The sequence below is a fragment of the Pogona vitticeps genome, chromosome 1 (assembly GCF_051106095.1).
Source record: "Pogona vitticeps strain Pit_001003342236 chromosome 1, PviZW2.1, whole genome shotgun sequence".
Classification (NCBI taxonomy): Eukaryota; Metazoa; Chordata; class Lepidosauria; order Squamata; family Agamidae; genus Pogona; species Pogona vitticeps.
This window is the reverse complement of record NC_135783.1, coordinates 11,078,616-11,101,938: the sequence shown is the minus strand read 5'-3', so window position 1 is coordinate 11,101,938 and position 23,323 is coordinate 11,078,616. Positions and strand designations below refer to the sequence as shown.

The 23,323-nt window shown below is 46.1% G+C and overlaps 1 protein-coding gene across 7 annotated transcripts in view; it reads left to right on the top strand.

The window, feature by feature from the left end:
* The first annotated feature begins 473 nt into the window (after positions 1–473).
* CCDC85A (coiled-coil domain containing 85A) overlaps positions 474–23,323 on the top strand; it is a 161,261-nt gene continuing 138,411 nt past the window's right edge. For 6 of the 7 annotated variants that reach the window (XR_013539436.1, XM_072987105.2, XM_072987110.2 and 3 more), the window contains exons 1-2: positions 659–1,127; positions 9,917–10,847. Coding sequence is in view for 6 of the 7 variants with exons in the window: in XM_072987105.2 (XP_072843206.2) it covers positions 795–1,127; positions 9,917–10,847 (1,264 nt within the window). In the remaining variant the exon portion in view is untranslated. Of the gene's footprint in view, positions 1,128–9,916; positions 10,848–23,323 lie in introns of all 7 variants that reach the window. The other variant, XM_072987119.2, reaches the window with a different exon arrangement.

Here is a 23,323-nt window from a genome sequence, read left to right as displayed (position 1 = left end):
GACAGGTCGAGGGAGGCAGCCGCTTGCTTCTCCCACCGGGACCCTCCCGGCGGTTCCGAGAAGGAGACTCGACGCTTGCGGGACAGACAATTCGGAGTCATGCCGGATCCCCGCCCGACGGAGGAGAGTTGGGCAAGGGGTCCTTAGAAATCCGGCTGGACCTCTTTGGTGGTGGGATCGCCGTTCTTCGATTCCTTAGCCTCCCCCCCCCCCCCAGTTTTAAGGGATTTTCTGGACGGTTGGGGCACTCTTTGTGTGTGTCTGTATGTGACGGCGCCAACTTTGGGGTTCCCCCTAAGAGGAGCCGGATCAACGCCGGCAGGAGGCGCGAGGGTCGCCGGGGCGCCTCAGCTGGGCTTGGATCGCGGGCAGGATCGGACCTTGGCAGCTTCTTGACTTTCTCCTCCTCTCCCCCCCCCCCATCCCTCCTTTCCCTGCGATCCTTTGGAAGGATGCTTCCCTAGCCCGGAGGAAGAGGCTGGACAAGAATCAACCTCGAGGGGGAAAAAGAAAGTTCGCATCTATTCGGATTCGGACGAAGGGCTTCTTCGAGACTGAGGGCGCGCGCGGGGGTGGGTGGGTGGATTCCGGAGTCACACCGCTTTCTCGGAGGAGGACAAAGGCAGATCGGACCGGTTGAGGCGCGCCGGAGGTTTGGGGATCGGGCACCCCCTTCGTTACTTCCGAGGGGAGGGCTCGCCAAGAGGCTGCGGGGCTCCCTCCGCACCGCCTTGCCCGGCTTCCCCCCCCTTCGCCCGCTGCGCCCCTCTTGCGACTTCGGCCCCTCCGCCAGCATGTCCAAGGTGGGGCCGGTGGCGGCGCCCGGAGGAGCCGGAGTCGGATCCGGCGCGCCAGGAGGAGCGGCGGCGGCGGCGGCGGCGGCGCCCGGAGCCGGCGCGGGGGGATCGGAAAGCGGCGGCGGCGGGAGCGGGGCGGGACCGGCGGCCGCCGAAGATCTCTCCAAGGTGTCGGACGAGGAGCTGCTGAAGTGGAGCAAAGAGGAGCTGATCCGGAGCCTGCGCAAGGCCGAGGCGGAGAAGATGAGCGCCATGCTGGACCACAGCAACCTCATCCGCGAGGTCAACCGGCGCCTCCAGCTCCACCTGGGCGAGATCCGGGGGCTCAAGGTAACCCCACCGGGCGCGCGCCCACCCCTTGGCGTGGAAGGCCAGGTCCACAGGTGGGCTGGCCAGCCTTCCAAGTGTTGGCCAACCGGTGCTTTCCCTTGAGACCGAGGGAAAGTATTTTTTTTAATGTTGTGCCCAGCATGGGACCACAACACCCAGAATCCACCCACACCCCTCTGCATGACCCCACTGGGAGTTTGGTGCCCCTAATCCCCTCCAACGGTATGGCCAACTTGAGTTACAGCTCTGGGGACCCCCCCTTCCCACAGCTATAAAGGCCACCTTGGCCTCAGATTCCCAGAATTTGGTCCCCCTGTGGCCAGTATGCACTACAGCTCCCAGAATCCCCAAAGGGATTATGTTGGCTGGCGTTCTTGGGGGTGTGACCCAAACCACAGCCAACTGACAACTTTAAGTGCTGCTCCAGTGGTGATGGAAGACTGCCTGAGGCAACCAGTTGGATCAAGATGTCCATCTCAGGTGAGCTCCCTTGGAGCGTGGAGGTCTACCAGTAAGTTCTGCTGGAGCAGGTCCACTTGAAACACCCAATCTAGCCCTCCAGGGCTGCTGCTGTTCATTTGGCCTGGAGTTGTTGGTGGATTGAGCCCCATGGTGGATCCACTATTGCCGGTGGATTGAACCCCATCCTCCTGAGAGGCTTCTCTTTCCTACCCTTTCATCTGTTCATCATCACCATGATCATGATGTCCCATCAGGTCAACTCTGACTTATGGCGACCTCTTTCAGGATTTCCTAGATAGAGAGTACTCAGAAGTGATTCACCTTTCCCTTCTTCTGGGGACATCCTCGGTCTGTGCTGCTTGCTCAAGGTTGCACAGGCTGGCTTCTCGCCTAGGAAGCCCAGTGGGGACTCAAACTCCCAAACACGGGGCACCACAGTCCGATACCTAACTCACTGAGCTATCCAGCCAGCTGAAACCTCCCTTGTTTCCCATTGGGGAATACCCATGTATCTGATTTTGTCTGCTTTCAGAAGTGAAGCCGAGTGAAGTCAGATTAGTCCGTGTATGGGTTTCGAAGAAGTGATAGAAGAGAATCTGCTGGAGAGCCACTGACACATAGAGTTGAGAGCAGTAGGCTAGATCAGTGGTTCTCAGACTTGAGTCCCAGATGTTCTTGGGCTGCAACTCCCAGAAATCCTGGCCGGCACAGCAAGGGGTGAAACCTCCTGGGAATTGCAGTCCAAGAACATCTGGGGATCCCAGTTTGAGAAGCCCTGGGCCAGCTACTCCAGGTGGTTCTGACACCCTACCAAGCAGCTTTCTATGCCTGTTCCTACGGTAAGGTGTCAGTGAGAACTCAGGATGAAATCTTTTCCCTTTTGCCATGCGCCTTTCTTTGGCCCCCGGTCCCCAAACCTTCAGCTTCCCCTTTTTAGGATGCTTGAAGTCACAAGCCGCCTGTAAACACCCTGAGATACCCTGCTTTGATAGAAGGTGCAGTGCAAGGTAAATGTTTGGGGGTGTGCAAAGCAGACCTCCAATTGTTTTTTCTACTCCAACTCCCATCATCCTTCTCCATTGACTAGAATTTGGAAATTCCAATGGTTTCCCTGGGAGGCTCACAGGTCCCCCCCCCCGTGAAGACTAAAACACTGGGCCGGCCCTCGAGGACTTATTTTACAAATGCTGGAAAAAAGCACCAGTGGGTTAAATATCTGCCAGAGTTTGGGAGTTTTGCTCCTCTTTGTGTCTCCTTCACAGGAGCTGGACTCAGTGATCATCCATGGGGTCCCTTTCAGCTTTGCAGTTCTAAGATGATGACAGTGATTTAGTTTTGTTCTCTCACTATGCATCTATCTTGAGAACCGTGCATCTATCAGTGTTATTTTGTTCTGGGACCGGCTGCAAGGTTGAACCCTGGGGGCGGGGAAATCTTTTACAAGACCACTGGGAACGGGACATAGACGTCATTTATTTCTTGGTTGCAGTTATTTATGTCTTTGCATCTTGGAATGCACGTTTTTGTCAGAGCAAAGTAAAGGTCTATGAATAAAAATTAGAATTAACAGTATTGAAATAAAACAGTTCATAAAGATCCCTCCCAGAGTTTGCAAAAATTACTTTTTTGGACACGTAGAAACACCAAAAACCTTACTTCCTCTCTGCTCCTGGATTTTTCAGTAAGTTTGACATAAGACACGTCTGCGATACTTCTAAATGAACCCACTGCCAATACTGGGCTGAATTTAAGGGTAGAATCAACTGGAGTAGATCAGCTGAAATGAATAGGACTCGTTTGTCAGAAGTAACCTGCATTCAATTAATTCTATTGGATTTCCTCTTGCTGGGGTCTAGAGTTATGCAGAATCTAGCAATTACAGCGGTCTGGAAGGTCCTGAGAATCAGAGTCTAGACTCACAAATCCACACACTGGACACTGACACAGCCTTTAGGTCACTGCATTGAATGATGTTGGTGGTTGTTGATGGCTAATTTGTCTTCTCTCCTAGAACTTGATTAACGTTCCCACTGTCAGGCTTTGCTTGTAAGCTCCTCAGGGCAGAGAGCTGTTCTCTCTCTCTCTCCCCCCCCCTTTGGTGCTCGTGTTGAACCAGGCAGGTCAGAGTGTTAGGAAAATAAATTATAAGCAAGCAAGCAAAAGTTTGAGGGATGTGAAGTTTGGTGCCAAGCACAAAGAGCTGAATGCATTAAAATGTGGGAGGGTTACTGCAAACTAGCAACAAAGGGACCTCCTGTTTGTGTATTATTTTTATTTGTTGGTTGTTCTTTTATGCTTATGCTTTCCCTCCAGTGATCTTCATAGCAATCCTCCTCTCTCTGGGCTGTATCATCACAACAGCCTTGTGAGTTGGGAGAGTTTTTGATTGCATTTCTGGCCAAGAATTGTGGTTGGTGGTCACTTTCCAGGGCTTCAAGATGGAGATGTCAAGGACTGATCATGTGACATACAGAAAGATCCCCTTACCCAGTGGTCCCCAACCTTGGGCCTCCAGATGTTCTTGGACTTCACTTCCCAGAAATCCTGGCCAGCAGAGGTGGTGGTGAAGGCTTCTGGGAGTTGTAGTCCAAGAACATCTGGAGGCCCACGGTTGGGGACCACTGCCCTTACCCACGGAAGATTGGTCCCAGGCCCCCCATGGGTGCTAAAAACTGCGGACAATAGCGAATGCTATACATACAAAGAAAAACCTAGAAATATTTTTTTTCACAATGTATTTACCAGCACTAGCCGCGAGAGGAAGTCAGAGACCATGCTACTGTATGTATTCTTCAACAACAAAAACACACAACATGGTCTCTGGCCTCCTCTAGTGGCCACCTCTAGTAAATGCATTGTGAAAATACGTATTTCTAGTATTTTTTAATATTTTAAATATTTTCAGACTACGGATAAGTGAAACCACAGATACCAATGCAGCAGATATGGGGATCATACTGTATGTTTTTTTTATAATTAGGGTGTCTTTTAAAAATGTTTTTGGACTACAACTCCCAGAATTCTCTCATGAATTTCTCAGGCAGAATTCTGGGAGCTTCAGCGTCCAAACACAAATCTGCAGCAGAAGGGCTTATCTGCAACATTGCTGCACTCCCACCATTGGCTTCTCTGGCCTTTGTTTCCTCTCAATAAAAAACAAAAAGTTGTCATGGTTCTTCCTGGAAGTCATCATTCTTCAGGAGGCGCCCTTTGTAGAGCTTCATGGGCAGTGAGACTATGACTTCCGGTGTCCTCCATGCTGAGGTGGACAACTCCCCTGGTTTTCATGGGACTGGCCAGCAGGGGCTTCGGCCCCTTTGAATGCAGAGTGTTGTGGGTGTCACAGTCCTGCTGTCCGATATATGAATTTATAATGGGCTATGATCTTTATTTTCCATTTAGAAAGAAGTGCATTACTTTCCATGCTGCTTTGGACCTTTAATGCTACGTGCATTATATCCTGGCCCATTTCCTCTGGAAAAGCTTGTGCTTAGTCATCCCACTGGAGCACCATCTCCCACCTATGTGTTTCTTACATGATTTTCTCCAGATTTCTCCTCAAGTTTTCTATGAAGAAAGAAAGAAAGAAAGAAAGAAAGAAAGAAAGAAAGAAAGAAAGAAAGAAAGAAAGAAATGAATGAATGAAAGAAAGAGGGTGCTTCCTGTTGCTTAGCAAATATTTGGTAGATTGCTAAGTTATTTGCAACAACTCCCCGAAACCCCATTCATCATGGGGATTCTGGGCATTGTAGTCCCCAATTGACTTTTCCAAGTACATATTAGGATCTGTGTGTGTGTGTGTGTGTGTGTGTGTGTGTGTGTGTGTGTGTGTGTGTGTGTGTGTGTGTGTGTGTGTGTGTGTGTGTGCGTGAGACAGTCAGTCTGTAGTTTATCCTACTGTAAATAGAATCGGAGGGGGGGACCCTACTTCACCCGTCCCTTTCTGGGTGATAATATTGATAGCCTGAACTGGCTATTGATCCAGTTGACAGAGGCTGGCTATAAGACTCTGAAATGATGCACTCAGTTGACCTGGCAGTAAAAAAGGGGAGGCTGTTGAGACCTGCATTCATGTGAAATGGTGGCCAGAGGTATTTTTCAGAATAGAAGAAAGGCAGGTAAGGAGAGGCTGTTGAACCCCTCTCTCATCCCCCCCATCTGTTAGCTATTTTTCAGCTTAAAATTCCCCTTTGCTTTGAGCTAACAGGTTTGTTTATTTATTGTCCCCCAAATGCAAACAGCATCAGCTGGAGGGAACCTGTGATAACTAGCAAGATAAGGGAAACTAAGGGTGGGAACCAACCCCCCCCTCCGGTTTTATTTGTGCCTAAATAAGGGTACGCAGTTTGGTACCCACCCTGTGCTTTGTGCCTTTTTGGGGATATATGGTTTTGTGTTCACGACAATGTTCGTCTGTTTCCATATCTCAACAAGAAGGAAAAAGAAAATAAACCAGAGGGCATATAGATCAGCCTGATATCCTATATATCTGTCAGGTTATCTGGAAGTTGAGTCATGGCAACTGGACTTCTTTCTTATTAGGCTGAAACGTTTCGAAGCTACTTGGAGGGGTAGTGAAATGTTTTACCCTATTACGAAAGAAGTCCAGTTGCCACGACTCAGCTTCTAGATATCTGATAATCCTAAATTATAGTTTTGACTACACGAACTGAACCACAAATTCAAAAAAAAAAAACCCCACAAACCGGGGTGGTTGATGGTTCAGTTTAGGGATCCTATTTTGCTAAAATGAAATGTTTGTCATGTTCTCTCTCAGATCCTGCTACTTCTCCAATTTATTGCTCTCCCACCAAGTCAAGGAAAGACTCCATAGTTTGATGTATTCTCAGAGGCTTTCATGGCCGGGATCTGATGGTTGTTGTGGGTTTTTCGGGCTCTTTGGCTGTGTTCTGGGTTGTGGGTTTTTTGGGCTCTTTGGCCACTCCATAGTTTGTTTCTGTGGTTTCTTTCATTTGCTCCCTGGTGTTAATAAAGCTGGAATGAAGGTTGAGAACCATTGATGTTGCCATTCCTGCTGGAAAGGGTTGCAGCTAGGCAGCATGACTAGGAAGCTGCTCATATCTGACAGTTCACATGACCGATACTGAAGGAAATACAGTGGTGCCTCGCTTGACGAGGATAATCCGTTCCAGCGAAATCGCTGTAGAGTGAAATCCTCGTCAAGCGAAATAAAAAAGCCCACTGAAACGCATTGAAAACCGCTCAGTGCGTTCCAGTGGGCTAAATACCTCAGCGTCCAGTGAAGATCCTCCATAGGGCGGCCATTTTCCAATGCCTGTGCAGCAAAAAATCCGTCCTAAAGCACAGCGGGGAGCCATTTTACACAGCGGGTGGCTATTTTGAAACCCGACGATCAGCTGTTTTGATCATCGTAATGCGAAGAATTGGTTCCCGAAGCAGGGAACTGATTGTCGGGAAGCAAATTTTGCCCATTAAAACATCGTTTTGCGATCGCAAAAGCGATTGCAAAAACCTCATCGTCAAGCGGATTCGTCGTTTAACGAGGTAATAGTTAAGCGAGGCATCACTGTAGGGTTGTTCTCTCTCTTTCACTCTGGAAGCCTAGCAAGGTTCAATCTTGTTGCATTAGAAGAAAGAGGATTAGCCCCAGTTTCTTCTGATGGGTCTCCTTATAATCTATCTTTGTACAGGGCAGGGGAGGGGGGGAGGAGGTAGGTAGATAACACAAGGTTTATTTAAACCTGTGGTAGGAAAGAAGATTGCTTGTGTCTATTTTGTGAGGAAGACTGAAAAACCTTTACAAGCGGTAGTAGCAGACTTAGATGGTTGGGTTAAGGCTGGGTTGGCGCATGATCATTCCTCCTAATCGCTTCAAAAAGTTTTTCCCTGGTCTGTGAGTGGAATCTTTGTACTAACTGTGCAAAGCCTGTGTGGTTCAAAATAGATGGCTGCAAAAAAGGCTACATTTTTGGAAGTTGTATGGATGGAGTAGCTAATACAGATTTTTTTTTAAAAAAAGTACTTTTTTCCTGGGTTGCATTCTGGAAAGTAAACATACTTATGTAGCAATGCTCCAGCTTGTGATTTCTGCAGCAATACGTAAGCAGAAGAGTCTTCTGTGCAATAACCTTTCACAACAAACATGGTAGAGAAAAATAATAATATTTCTTTGAATAATTGCATGCCGCCAAGTCGGTTTTGACGTATAGCACCCCTTTTGAGGGTTTTTCCAAGCAAAAAACCCCCAAACAAACAAAAACAAACAAAAACAAAAACAAACCCCAAACAAACAAAAAACCTCAAAAGTGGCCTCTGTAAACAATAGTTCTTTACAATAGCCTGCATCTAATTGTGAGTCCCCATCAGAGTAGACCTGCTGAATCAACAGGTTTTACATATATGTTGCCTTATTCAGCAGTTGATTCAGGGGATGTATTCTAGCTGAGATGACTAGCTGGATTTTAGGTCAGTGGATCATAGCTGGGAAGTAATGTCACTGAGGGCTTGTCAATATGGGCTCAGTTGGAATGGATTGGGTCAGGCTAAATAAGGTTGCTTAAAGTTGGGTAGAAGTCTGGAATGTCCTATGGAGTGATCCTTGCGTCTAAACGGCATATGCACCCCAACCACCCTATTTGGTCCAGTTGCTTTAAAAAAGAAAAGACAAGGTAAAAAAAAAACACCAAACCAACCTCTTTCTTTGCTGCTTGTTTCTTCCTGCTTCCTGGAGAATGATGCCAATTTTTTTTTTTTTTTAAAAAAACTCTTAAGTAGTACATCAGCACTATCCTAATTAGTTTACAGTTTTGGTTTGCCTTCTCCCTCTGCTTCATGGATGAGCAGACGAAGGAGGTTTTTAATTTCCCAGTATAATTTTTCAATTACCCCATATCATTAAGTGGTTAGGAGATCTGTTTAAGCCACTGACAATATGGAGGTAATGAAATCAGCTGTGAAATTAAAGAAGGAAGCTTGCTTTTGTTTGATCTCAGGAATTACGTGCATTGGAAATGAACCAAAACAATCCTTCTTTCACCAAAAAGCCCCCTGATCAGAGACTCAGGAAGGTTTGCATAGATGGGTCACTGTCAGGGGATTTTTGGTACAGGAAGGGGCGAGAATGGGATGGTTTACTGCAGAAACTACATTGTCTCATGACCCTAAAAAGGAGCAAACCAGCTGGGCTCTGCAGCAAGTGAAACAGGCCATCTGAATACACCCATAGTTAAAGCAGTAAATAACTTGTAACTTGTTACATTTCAAAAGTAGTGTAACATGTTGTTTCAAAGTTACTTCATTAGCATAATAAGTAGCATCCTCCCGTTAATTTCCATAATTACCATGAAGGTACAGTATATCTTATGCCATTTTTAGAGGCATGTTGGCAGAACATCAAGACGTTTCCTGCCCTCTTCATTTTGAGTTGTTTAGTGTAAAATGACTAGTGGAAAGTAATGGAAAAGTAACAAACGGAACAAGCCAAATAATGATTAACTTTGGGTCAATTGCTAGGTCACATGTCAAACATTGTCATGTGAAACAGGAGCAAATTTTATTGACAAAGCAAACTTTTGAGCTGTTCTGTATATACCAGGATGACTCTCTTTTTTTTTTGGCTGAAATTTTAATACTCTGTTCCGTCTTCTTGTTTGTTTAGAAAACTGCCTTCTGTGTCAAAGCTTATGCCATCTGTTGTGCATATGGGTTGTGTATCATCTGTGGTGCTTTGTGGCCAGCTGGCAGGCAAGTTTGACTATTTTCCTGAAGGCTGGAGGATGGCAAAAGTTGAGAATTTGTGAAGGAAGAAAGAGGGGGAAAGATCGGGAAGAAGGGTGGCAGCAGAATGGATTTGGGGTTAGATGAGATTTAGAAGAACCTCTTTGTGAATTCCCAGCTGTTCAGAACTGGCCCTGTGTGTATGCCGCCTTCCCTGTCACAGTTTTAAAGTAATGCCTAGGTCGGGGTGGGCAAAGGGTGTTGTGTGGCCGGGGGCTACCTCTAGCGCAGCCTCCCTGACTCCTAAACTCATGTCACCCTGGATTTTCTCACCTTGATGGAAGTCACTCTTCCTGGAATCTGGAGTCACTTCCTGTTTCCAGAAACGGCTTTTTCAAGCAGTGGTTCCCAACCTTGGGTAATTCAGGTGTCCTTGAACTACAGCTCCCAGAAACCCTGGGCAGCAGAGCTGGTGGTGAAGGCTTCTGGGATTTGCAGTCCAAGAACACTTGGGTTACTGAAGGGCTAGATGAAAAAAATTGCAGGTTGTTCTGGAAGAATGTGCGGTTGCCAAAAGGGAAATGATGAAGCCTTGGCAATATATTGTTCTTTGTCTTTCTCTTTTGAAGGACATCAACCAGAAGCTTCAGGAGGACAACCAGGAACTGCGGGACCTTTGCTGCTTCCTTGACGACGATCGCCAGAAGGGCAAAAAAGTCTCTCGAGAGTGGCAGAGGCTCGGCAGGTATAGTGCTGGTGTCATGCACAAAGAGGTGGCCTTATATTTGCAGAAGCTGAAGGAGCTGGAAGTGAGGCAGGAAGAGGTGGTGAAGGAGAACCTGGAGCTGAAGGAGCTTTGCGTCTTGCTGGACGAAGAGAAGACTGGCGTCGCTGGCTGCCGGAACTCGATCGACAGCCAAGCTAGTCTCTGCCAGTTAAGCGCTGCCAGCACTTTCATAAGGGATGTGGGAGATGGGAGCAGCACCTCCAGCACCGGAAGTACAGACAGCCCCGACCATCACAAGCACCATCCAAGCTCCAGTCCGGAGCACCTCCAGAAAACGAGGAACGAGGGAAGCCCTGAGCATCAAAAGCACAGGAGTGCCAGTCCAGAACACCTCCACAAACCCCGGAGTTCTGGAAGTCCTGACCACCAGAAGCACCTCAAAGGGCCAAGTCCAGAGCACCACAAAACCCACGGCAAAGGCACCCCGGATCAGCAGAAGCTTAGCTGTGGCAGTCCGGAAACCCTGCCGAAACACATGCTGAGCGGCAGCCCAGAACATTTCCAGAAACACCGGGCTGGGAGCAGTCCGGAACACCAGAAACACGGCGGCAGCGGCGGGAGTCCAGAGCTTCTGCAGAAGCATGCTTTGAGTGGAAGCGCAGAACATCTCCCCAAAGGGAGGGCCACCAGTTCTGAGCACCTCAAACAGCACTATGGGGGAAGCCCCGAGCATCTTAAACACTTGGGCGGCGGCAGCAGAGAAGGAACCTTAAGGAGACCAGTTGCGGATGACCTATCACCTCATCATAGGGGCCTCTACAACGGGATGAATGGTGGGTCCTCGTTTATTCTTACGGATATGGTGGCTGTGTTAAGAAACGTTGCATGGTGTTTTGTGTGCGTGTTTATGGTGAAACTCTTCCTTTTACAATGCGGAGCGGGAAGTGGCTGTCGCCGTTCCTGCTGATGATTAGAAGGAGAAGTGCAGGTGACGTTGAAAGATGGGCTTCCTGAATGGGCTACGCTACCGTTGCGTCTCCCGGGCTTTATTCGAAAGCGTCTTGTCTTCACAAAGAGGCATTGAAAGATGGTTTCCCACCCCCAGGCGGGAAGCTAATGTACTTTGTACAGAACATGAGATCACGTCCACTTGGTACAGAAGAAGGAGAAAAGAATTGGATGGAGAGGAGCTACTCTTTTGCAACTCAGGGTTTGAGCTTAGGGGGCAGCTCAGGATCTGCGTGCCTATTGGTTGTATCTTGTTTCAGTTTTCAGGCATAGGGTTGCTCCTGAGTTTGTAATTGATCTTAAAAGCTGAGATTGTCAGGGATAGGAAAGCAGTACTTGTCAAAGGTCTTCCTGCTGCTCGAGAGATTAACAGCATGGGGCGCTTCTTGTGATCGTTATTAGGGTTTGCTTTATCTCTTCAATTGACAAAGGAAGTACAGTGGTGCCTCGCTAGACAGTTACCCCGCATTACAGTTTTTTTTTTTTTTTGCTAGACATTGACTTTTTGCTATCGCTGTAGCGATTCACAAAACAGTGATTCCTATGGGGGAATTTCACTGGACAATGTTTGGTCCCTGCTTCGCAAACCAATTTTCGCCAGACAACGATTTTGACAGCTCCCTCCGCGCTCGCAAAACGGGTGTTTTTGGGACCTAAGCTTCGCAAGACAGCGATTTAAACAGCTGATTGGCGGTTTGCAAAGCGGCTTTCCTATGGCCGATCTTCGCTAGACAACGATGATTCTTCCCCATTGGAACACATTAAACAGGTTTCAGTGCATTCCAGTGGGGAAATGCTTTTCGCTAGATGATGATTTCGCTAAACAGCGATTTCAGTGGAACGGATTATCATCGTCTAGCGATGCACCACTATATTACCTGTAGGGCATTCTTTGTTTCTCAGATCTTCTCAGGTAAAACAAAGCACTACAGAAGCTTTGAAGCCCAGAATTCGAGATGTACACGAACCGCTGATTGGGCAATTTGTGCTGGATTGTTGACTGACTGAACAGGTACTTCAGAGCCCCTCCTCCTTTGGCAGTCACATTGGAGGAAGCACCTGGAGGGGGAGGAGCAGGGAAGCCAAGGTGCTGCCTCTGATTGGGCACCTACTGGAGGAGGTGGGGCTTTGAAGTGCCGAACATGTTTGGCCCGTATGTGAAACAGAGCGAACTGTCGAAGTGGTGGTTTGTGCCCATCTCTACCCAGAATCCGTGGCCACAATCTTGTTGGGTAAACGACACACACAACATGAGTTGTGGACGCTCTTCTTCTCTTTGCTAAGGTGTCCGCACCACAACTGGTTGCATTGTAGTGACAAAATTGTTTATCTCACCAGCACAGGGTGAGAAAACGGCTTGGAGGATTGGCAACCAAACAGGATTCAGCCCCTTGTATGTGGTTTTTGTGATTCTTAGTTTTGTTGCCTATTCCTTGGTGTTGGGATGGGTTTTTCCATGGTGGGCATATTTGGGTACTCTGGGAAGACTCAGGAGACACTTGTTCTGCATTCATGGTGCCTTCTCATTGTATGTGGACTTGCAAGTGTAACTATTTTTCCCAGGAAATTATTGAAAACAAGTGAAGAAAAAGTGTTTTCCTTGACATTTAGCCTCTTGAAATGTAATTTGCTGCAGGAGGCTGGCATTTTAATGGATGTTTCTCTAGACTGCACATTTATTCCCAATCCGGAGAGATATCGATAGGTTAAGAGTGTTGCATAAAGGTTCTCAGGCTTTGTTCCTTTGCAAGGGGGGAGTGTTAATTCATGTTAAAGCATGCCTTGTGGATCCTTGGGTTTGTGGATTATGGGGCACGTCTAAATAGAGAGTCTTTGTGTTGAATTTATGGTTCTACCATGTTGGAAAGGGAGTGGTTTGAGCAGTCCAGGGGTCTAGCTTTCTAGGGGTGCGTGGACTATGGATGTTGTAGAATAGGTCAATAAAACACTGATGTTGGGATATTTTTCGAATGCTCTTTGGTGTTACACAAAGACCCCTAATTTTTTTAAAAAATCTAATTTTCCAGGAAGGCCAGCCCACTTCCTGGTATGCTAACTTTCTACTTGCAGGAAATAGCCTTAATTTTTGTTTAAGGTAGAGCCCTTTCTCCCAAAGCCAAGGATGATGGACTAGAATTGGGAGTTCCTATTGCTAACCTGTCTTTTGGATTTCACATATTTTTTCCATCACCTGTCAGAACGGTAAACCCATTGGCATAGTTTTGGCTGATCTTGTCTTTGGGCTGCATCCCCTTGTCCAGAATGATATTTACTTTCCCTGGGGTTTATCTTTCTTTAACAAAAGCGAAAGTTGAGCTCAGGGTCCACGTGGTGGTGGCTCCTTTATTAGGTGAGCTATAATGGAATTCTCTGTGCAGGATTCCAAAGTAACATAGCTCTTTTTCAGGCATCATGTTACAAAAAGCAGAAGTGAGGAAGGCTTGACATGAAGATATGATCTGTGCGCCATGTTAAGATGCAAGGGGAAATGTGACAGATGTCAGAGCAGAGCTTATCAGGTGTTAAATTGCACCCTGCATGCTCCCTAGTTTTCCTGGGAACCCAAAGGCCACCTAGAGTGGTCTTAATTGACTAGATAGGCGGGATATTAAATAAATAAATAAATAAATAAATAAATAAATAAATAAATAAATAAATAAATAAAAATAAAATAAAATAAAATAAAATAAAATAAAATAAAATAAAATAAAATAAAATATGCAGTAGGACCCCATTTTCATGGGGTATTAGTTCCAGGCTGAAAACTGCAGATAACATGTGCAGTGAACATTATATATAGCATGATAAAAGAAAAACATCCAGAAAAAAAAAACGTTTTCACCATTTATTACCAGAACTGGCCATTAGAGGGAGCCAGAGACCATGATGGTTTGTTGACTCTTGCTCCTTCTAGTGGCCAGTTCTGGTAAATACATCATGAAAACATGTATTTCTAGTTTTTTATTTTAATATTTTTAATATTTTCAGACGGTGGATAAGTAAAACAGCAAATACCGATCCCACGGATACAGAGCTCCTACTATGCTCTAAATATAGAATCCACATTTTGAAAATAAAAGCCCCACCCCCTTGCTGCTCAAGATTGTCTCCGTTTAGTGCAAAGCTTCATAGCAGGAACAAAACAGAGAGCCTTAGACAGTTTCTATGCTGCCAAGACTGGACATGATTTTAAGTGAACGATCAAACAAAACAAATCAATGGAAGCCACTTTAGGTGGCGTTACTTTGCGCTGGGTGAGTGAATCCCCTGAGTTTAACGTTTAGGTGGTCATGAAACCCTCTTGTTTCCACTTCGCTGCTGAAATTATTATATTTGGTATCCGGGTACAGGAAGAGCCTGTGTGGTATCTTTTGCATTTCATATTGTGCTGTAAAATAGATTTTTTTCTGCTAGATTCTCCTGGCAGAAGAACACTGGCGCCAAGTCCTGTCCCCGGATGAAAAACTCGGTAGCACGATTTACAAGGGTAGCGACTCAAGAATTCCATGCTAGCATTAAATCACAATGTTGTCAATAACTTGTAGCAATGTCCCTGTTTCTCTCTGTACTTAATTGTACAGTGGTGCCTCACTTGATGATGTTAATTCGTTCCAGCAAAATCAATGTAGAACGAAAACATCATCAAACGAAATAAAAAACCCATTGAAACACATTGAAAACTGTTCAATGTGTTCCAGTGGGCTGAATATCTGTTCGTCCAGCGAAGATCTTCCACACGGCGGCCATTTTCTGGTGCCTGTTAAGCGAAAAATCAGTCCTAAAAACAGCGGGGGGCCATTTTCTTCAGCCGGTGGCCATTTTGAAACCCGACGGACAACAGTAAAATTACTTTTAGCATCTGTCAGTTTAGGAAGTAAAATCATCGTGAAAGCGAAAATCATCGTGAAACGAAAAAACCCATTTAAACCATTGTTTTGTGATTGCAAAAGTGATCGCAAAAACTTCAGCGTTAAGCGGATTCATCACAATCGTGCAGCGGGGCAGGACTGTACTTTAGTGTAATGGGTAACACAAAATTGCAAGTTGGCTTTGTTTCTCTCTCTCTCTGTGTGTGTGTGTGTGTGTGAAGGTCCAAGAGGGCTGGATCTGATTTAAAAATAAATAAATTGTGATTTAAATAAATTTCTTTTGGAAAAAAATTCATTGATTTTATCCATCCTGTGGTCCTTTCTCTCCCCCTGCTTTCAAATTTCAGTTCAGGAATGTACTGAAGCATATGTCAGGAGAAGTCCTGTTAGGATGTTGGTGTAAGTTGAATGATCTTAAAGACATTTATATGGATGTTTCACAAACTTTGGGTGCAACTGGATAGAGAAATAGTTTTCATCTTGGGCCAGTATGAGCCATTTTCTGATCATCAGATGAAATACAGGAGAACATTAACCCAGCTGGCCCTGCTCTGTTGCCCAAGCTGGGCCTGTTTGGTCCAGTGGCAGAGCTACTTTTTAAAAGAGCTGGGCTGGAGGGATTCCTGCTGGCATGGAAGAGTCACTTTAAGGGAACTCATCCTTCCCGGTGCAACCCTACGTGATCCTTTATCACTGTCTTATCACACCTTTTGTGATACTGGTCCCAAATCTTGGCAAAAGCCGTTGTTTGGGTGATGGGTCCAGATTCCCTTAATGAGCATCGTCACTGGCCATGGTGGCAGTCAGCTTTGAAGCATGATACCCTTTAAAAAAGTAACTTCTTCAAGCATGTTCTCCCATATCCTAGAGGTCTATAAAGTTCTGTAGGGCTTTTAGTGCTTCTAGTCGCAGCTCTCCAAGCGAGGCTGGAAGCCCTTGAGAAGGAGATCCGTTGCCTTATTGGATTTTTGGGTCTTGTGAACATGCCAGTTGTGAGAAGATAAAGATAGGATCATGAGGTGTCATTGTGTAATGGTCTGTTTTTCATTTCCTTCTGTCCTGGGAAGAGTGGCTGATGGTGACAGCTTGTTTTGTGGAAGGGATGGGGCAGGTTTGTGTTCTTCCAGAAGGAAACACCACTGAGTGGGTTTAGACCTTCCAGCAGCACATCTTCATCCACCCCAAATTTCGGCGCCCTGGGCCGATATCTCGATTTCCCTGCCCTGGTTAGGGCTCTGCCCTACTTTCAATTTTCATAGCTCTTTGGTTTTTCCTTAAGGATGGGATAAACCATCTCAGTTTCCCTTTCGGTGTTTCTAGACTGAAACTAAATGTGAACATGAACCGAACTACGAACCAGGAAAAAAAAGGGGGTAAACCAGGCTGGTTCGAATTTTTGTTCGTGACCTGGTTTGGGGATCCCGTTTTGGCGAAGCAGAACGAAGCGTCCAATTTCTCCCCCCTTGGCGCTTCATTTTGCTTTAGAAAACGGAATGGCTGACCACCCCCTTCCCACTGCCCCGTCTCCTCCCTAACCGGCTCTTGCCACTACTTCCTCCTTTCCTGCTGCCACTGCCATCCTCAGAGCTGAAAGCCAAGCCCGCTGCCTCTGAGGATCGTGGCAGTTATAGTTGGAACACATATGGAGGTGGTCGGGCGGGCGGGCAGGCGGGCGCAGTGGCCATGCATTGGAGGTGCAGTTGGAGGCGGCAGGAGCAGGTAGGTCCTCTTGACAGGAACCAGAAAAACAAACCACAAAGCGGTCCATTTTTCTGGGGAGGTTCGTGGTAGACCAAACCAGATGGGTGGGATAAAAATCAATCAATCAATCAATCAATCAAACAAACAAACAAACAGACAGACAAACAAACAAATAGTTTGTGGTTAGCCACGAACTACGAACCATCTATGAACTGCTTTTCTAGTTCATGCCCATCTCTAACTGAGCGAAGGGATCAGTTTGCAAATAAAATTATAGTCATGTGCTGATGCAACCTTTGGTGAAATCTGTTATCAGGACGGCAGGTAGAGCAGAGTGGGGTCATGACCTGGAATTCCCGTGCCTGCTTCTAAAGCGAGGAGCCGTTTTTTATCGAGACCAGATCACATTATACAGGCGTTATGCGTGCAGGCGTGATTTGTTGGTCTGCAGAAAGTCTGGGAGAAACACATTCTGTAACTCCAGCTCTGTCTTTTTGTCTGTCTTGAATGTCCCATTCATTAGTGAGCTTCCTTGAATGAATGACCTTGGAATTTACTTTTAGGAGGAAGAGAGAAAAGCTTCCTGCCTGCCCTCATTTCTCTCTCTCTCTCTTCTTTCTCTCCGCTGGGCATAATTTTATACAATCCTTTTCGAGGTCGCTTTTCTTCCTTTCTGTACTTTCTGTGTTCTTGCCACTTCCGCTCTGCGAAGTGTGGTCTTGGGGGCTGATGGGGACCTTGCAACTGTGACTGGATCACAAGTTTACAAAACAACAGTCTGGGTAGTAGTCGTTCTGCTTGTTTTCTTTCTTAATCTGCTTCAGCATGGAAGTAACCAGTTGTCTTTAAAAAAAGAGAAAGAAAGAAAGAAAGAAAGAAAGAAAGAAAGAAAGAAAGAAAGAAAGTTACAATTCTTCCTCCCCCATCCAGGGCTGGAATTGATCATAACAGGAGCCCAGAATATGAGATCACATCACTTCATCCTCTTATGCATGTTTTGGAAAGACAAGATGGCAACCATCTTCCATATTGGTCCTTGGCCCATTGTTTTGAGTAACGTTGACGTTTTCCGCCCCCCCCAACTCCCCACAAATCATTGGGTGGGTTGCTATTCTGTCGTATGAGCAGTGATGTAGTGGTTAACCGTAGAAGTGCATTTGCTGATCCTGATGGTCCTCTCTGCCAGCCCCTTCCCCATAAAAGGAGATCCAAAAAGGCGGGATACTGAATTGGTCCATATCAACCCATCAGCAGCAGGTCCTTTGTAGACTGAATGGCTCTTAATGGCCTCTTCTGAACTCAACCACTCTCAGATAACTTTGCATTACAAGATGGATTGCTTACGACAGTTTACTGTGTCTGGGGAAACCCGTTGGTTTCCTAGCTACTGTGGGAACTGCAGCTAAGCTGAGAGGGGACAGGAAATATAAGGGGTGTGTGGATTATGCCTTATCGGCTGCTTTTCTGCTTTGCCTCTGTGAGCTTTTGATCACCCACTGTACAAATGAGTATGAGTCACAAAAATCAGGTGTGAAGCATCCATACCAATGAATATATTAAAAACTAATACTATATGAACTGAGAGGCTCTTTGAGTTCTCAAAACATGCTTTTATTTCATACCTTTTATTTTCTAACCCTTTATTTCATTAGGAGTGCAGCTTTTCAATTTTCTTTCTTTCTTTCTTTCTTTCTTTCTTTCTTTCTTTCTTTCTTTCTTTCTTTCTTTCTTTCTTTCTTTCTTTCTTTCTTTCTTTCTTTCTTTCTTTCTTTCTTTCTTTCTTTCTTTCTTTCTCTCTTTCTCTCTTTCTCTCTTTCTTTCTGTTCCTTTTATTTTTTTGCATTTGAGGAAACTATCAAAGGCGTCCGGCTTTGCTTCTTACTCCCTGTTGTGGTTATTAATGAGCAGAAAGTAGAACTGCTGACTCGCACCCTCCGATGCGTACTGCTGGAGGTGTGATGGATGGAGAAAGGAGGGTGTCTTTAGAGAAACGGTATTCATTTAAGGTGGGGTGGGGAGTAAAAGAAAATATATGTGTGGGCTAAATGGCAGTACACCTAGTAATTGTGCATCCTGGCTGCTCAGAGGATATTCTCTTGGTGGAAAGAAAATATCATATACTAGCGTAGCCCTCTTTTTTTAAAAAAATTCTCCTGTTCAAAGCTCCAGCCAGCTCTTTCCTCCAAGCAAAGTGTGGCACATACGTATCTCTTTTTATGTCCCCTCCCTTCAACAGGCATAGATTCCAACATTTTGGATCTCTGAGGATGTTCAGTCCTCACTGGGCTGTTTTGATTCTCCAACTCCCCTTTCCTCCTTAAATATATATAGGAGGGCCATTGTATCTGTGGGGAGTGGGGATCAGTTCCAAGTCCCCCTTGTGGATGCCAGAAACCGTGGATATAGCAAACCCTATGCAAAGCATGGTCTATGGCTCCCTCTAGTGGTACTATGCCTTGGGAACATTTCTGGGTTTTTAAATTTCATATTTACAGGCATCAGATAACTGAAACAGTGGATTCCGATCCCATGGATATGGTGGTCCTATTCTATTTGTTTGCTGCTTCTGGCATCCAAACTGCAACATTGTTGTGAGCCCATTGATAACCACCCTCTTGTGCCTGAGAATCAAGCACAATATTTACATTGCAGAGACCACATCATTAGAGCAGGGAGTTCCTTAAGTGTTGAAAGATATCCAGTTGTCTCAGCACAAGCTCTACAACACCCCCATTGTTTGCAACCTGGTGTGCAATGAATTATGAGCATTCTTTGGGATGTGAAGTGGCACGTCATGGGCAAATACAATTGCTCAGAACCTGAAGGCCTGCTGGAATCACATCTCAGGAACACAAGAGACGATTTCAGCTTCTCATGACATGTTGTCTATAATGGCCCTTATTGGCCTCTGACTATGGGGACTTTATGCCTAGTGTTAGTGTAGATTTAATTTATGCAGTTACAGTAGGGCTCCCATATCTACAGGGAACTGGTTCCAAGCCCCCCTCCCATGGATGCTGAAAACTGTAATAACAGCGAATGCAATACATAGCAATGAAAAAACAAACCAACCCAGAATTAGTATTTTCACAATGTATTACCAGAACTGTCCACTAGAGTGCACCAGAGACCATGCTATGTATTCTTCAACAACAATAATATATAGCATGGTCTCTGGCTCCTTTTAGCAACTGGTTCTGGTAAATACATTTTGAAAATACATATTTCTAGCCCAAGGGCACACAGGTTGGCTCTGCTCGCAGAACTGGACTCCCGACCTCTGGCTCTACAGTCAGATAGCTAAACCGCTGATCTATCCAGCCAGCAGATACCTTTATTAGACTGTTAACATTTCTCACACAGAGGCTGGGGAAAAAAGTGTGTCTTATGGTGCGAAAAATACGGTACTCTCTAGGAGTCCACATAGGCTACACAGAGCTGGGAGTGGCAAAGAAAAAAAAAGCATAAATGTTCCAAAAGTCATGGGCAGAACAGGATCCAAGGTGACCCATCTGCAGAATCCACTCAGAGATGTTGATCCCAGGTTTCACGACTATCCATGTGGATTGTGAGTGTCGGACAAAGGGCTGTTAGTCACAAAGTGCTCCACCTCCCCACAAGTGTGTCCTTTATTGAAAAATGTGGGGTCTTTTTGACTGGGGGAAAGAGACACACGGAAGAGCATCCAACCTCATCTAAGAAAAGTTGAGGAAAATATGCCGTTTACACACTCTGCAAGCCGGTGGCAACCCAATTAAAAGTATTGTTCTTCTGTGCTGTCACATCGCCTCTGACTTGTGGCAACCCTACAAAGGAGCAACCTCCAAAATGTCTCTTTGGAAAGTCGATCCATCTCATGTCCGGTCTTCCTCTTTTCCTGCTGCCTTCCGCCTTTCCCAGCATTAGGGTCTTTTCCAGAGAATCTTGTCTTCTCATGATGTGCCCAAATAAGAACAGCCTCAGTTTGCCTCCAGAGAAGGGTCAGGCTTGATTTGGTCTAAGACCCACTTCTTCCTTCTTTCTGGCAATTGAGGGCTCTTCTCCGGCACCACATTTCAAACAAATCTGTCCCCCCCCCGTCTGCTTTCTTCACTGTCCAGCTTTCTCACCCATACATGGGGATTGGATGATCTTGGTCTAGGTAAAAGTATTGCCTAGTGATTAGTGGAAGATATTGTCCTCAGTTTGCAGTCCTGATTGTTGTTGTTTAGTCATTTAGTCGTGTCCGACTCTTCGTGACTCCATGGACCAGAGCACACCAGGCCCTCCTGTCTTCCACTGCCTCCCAGAGTTTGGTCAAATTCATGTTGGTAGCTTCGATGACACTGTCCAACCATCTCATCCTCTGTCGTCCCCTTCTCCTCTTGCCTTCACACTTTCCCAACATCAGGGTCTTTTCCAGGGAGTCTTCTCTTCTCATGAGATCATGAAAGTATCGGAGCCTCAGCTTCAGGATCTGTCCTTCCAGTGAGCACTCAGGGTTGATTTCCTTCAAAATGGATAGGTTTGTTCTCTTTGCAGTCCAGGGGACTCTCAAGAGCCTCCTCCAGCACCACAATTCAAAAGCATCTTCAGCAGTCAGCCTTCTTTATGGTCCAGCTCTCACTTCCATACATCGCTGCTGGAAAAACCATAGCTTTGACTATTCGGACCTTTGTCAGCAAAGTGATGTCTCTGCTTGTTAAGATACTGTCGAGGTTTGTCATCGCTGTATGACCTGTCCATCTTGGGTGTCCCTGCATGGCATAGCTCATAGCTTCTCTGAGTTACTCAAGCCCCTTCACCACGACAAGGCAGCAATCCATGAAGAGGTGCAATCCTGATAGGATGATGCTAAATGCCTTCACTGGTCAGTAGATAATATCCTGAGCATGGGTAAGTGTGCCCAGCCACTTGCTTCAGGAGTTTTATAAGTGCGAGTGATTCACCCTTGATCCTGGCTTTTAAACATTTTGAAACCAACTCCAGTTCCTTCCAGTGAGACTCACACTTTTGAGTCAGCATTCCTGGGACGGCCGCTGGTGCCATCTGCTGCCCTGTGAATGTGGCATTTCTGCAAGTTACAGAGAGACCGAACGTCTCGTGACCAAGAGCTAGAGCTGTTATTCCTGGCAAATGCTTCTGTTCGGAACCTTGGCAGACTCTTCGGTTGGCAAGAGGCTGACGTGGGAAGTTGCAGATGAGTAACCTTTGTGCAAACGAAGCAAAGCAAGCTCAAGAAGAGGCTGCTGGCTTGAAGGACACGGGTGGAAGTACCGCAGGAAGCGTAGATTAGGCATCATGCATAACAGCGGACTAGTGTTTTTGGTGGTTCAGGGAGGCGGATGTCAGAACATAATAAAAGCCACCATGGAGGACGTCAGACAAAATTCAGGTCTCGATGGTTGCTCCTGATAGGATGATCTCCAGTTTTCGGATCTCACCACAAGAGGGGTGGCTGGTGATCTAGCAGAGCTGTTGGACGAGCAAGACTTGGCCACCGGTCCTGTTGTGATGCTGCCCGTTTCTCGTATCAGGGCAAGGAGGGCCGCGTTGCCGCGGTGCAGGAGATGTGTAAATAGAAACGGTGATGCCCCTTTCATTGAGTATTCACTATTAAAGTGTTTGCAGGTGAGGGAGCCTTGACACAGAAATAGCTGCACAAACCACATAGGCACACGATGTGAACATTAAGCTACAACTGGGCACAAAGGGATTGTGTCGAGACAAGAATAGCATCTTCTTTCACAGCTCCTCCGTGTTTTTCCTGGCTGCTTCCGGCTGAGTTTCACCAGTTCTTGCTGTTGAAAAGTTGCTCTTCCTCCCTCTTCATCACTTGGCCACTTGCCTGTTTCTCAGTTTCCTCACCCGCTCAGCGACGTCTGTCTTCTCCTCGTGGATCTTTTCCTGCTTAGCTCTCCCATCCATCTTCTCCTGAGCCCCTACTGTCACCTTCTATACCATGCACCTCATGCTTTACATGTTTCATGTTCGAAATACTTGATAGTGGCAAGGATTGCACTAGAGTTTGGAAAGATTTTGGACTACAACGCCCAGTTTCCCCAAGCCAATACGTCTACTGAATTTGGTAGCTGCAGGATTCTGGGAACAGTAGTCTAAAAAGGTAACTTTTTAACTTTCTGGTTCTTCTCTGCCCCAGTCCTAGATTTCTTCAGTGGTGTTCTCTGGAGAGGCAATCTGTTATGTATGGACTCCCTATTGTGTTTGGGAAATCAGACTTCAGAAGAAGCCTATGCTCAAGTGCCAAAGACCAAATTGCCTAGCAAAGTTTGCTAATTTACAAATCATGCGAAGTGGGAAAAAGCTCCTTCTCTGTACTCATTTGCTTTCTCTGGTTAAGGAATTTCCTCTTCTAATCATGGGTTATGTCTAATGTCTATTTCTGCTTCTAGCTTCTAGCCAACAACAGCTGTTGGAGGGGTGGCAGGATTAAGGATAGTGGTAGTTGTAATGGAGAATGAGATGGAGGAGTGGGGTGGGAAAGTTAGGAGATTGAGCCATCAGTCAGAGCCAGGCTGGATTTGATTTAAACCAGTGTTTTTTTTACGTTTTTGAAAGAATCGCCCCCCCTGAGCCATTGAGGAAGTTATCATCGCCCCCATCCCCCACCATAATGGTGGCGTGGTGGCGTCAGCGCGGCAGCACCAGATCCGCTGCCAGCACCAGCTGCATGCCCATCTCTAATAACCTGCCGGGTCCGCCACCAGCACCACAGCTGCGGCTGCCTTCAC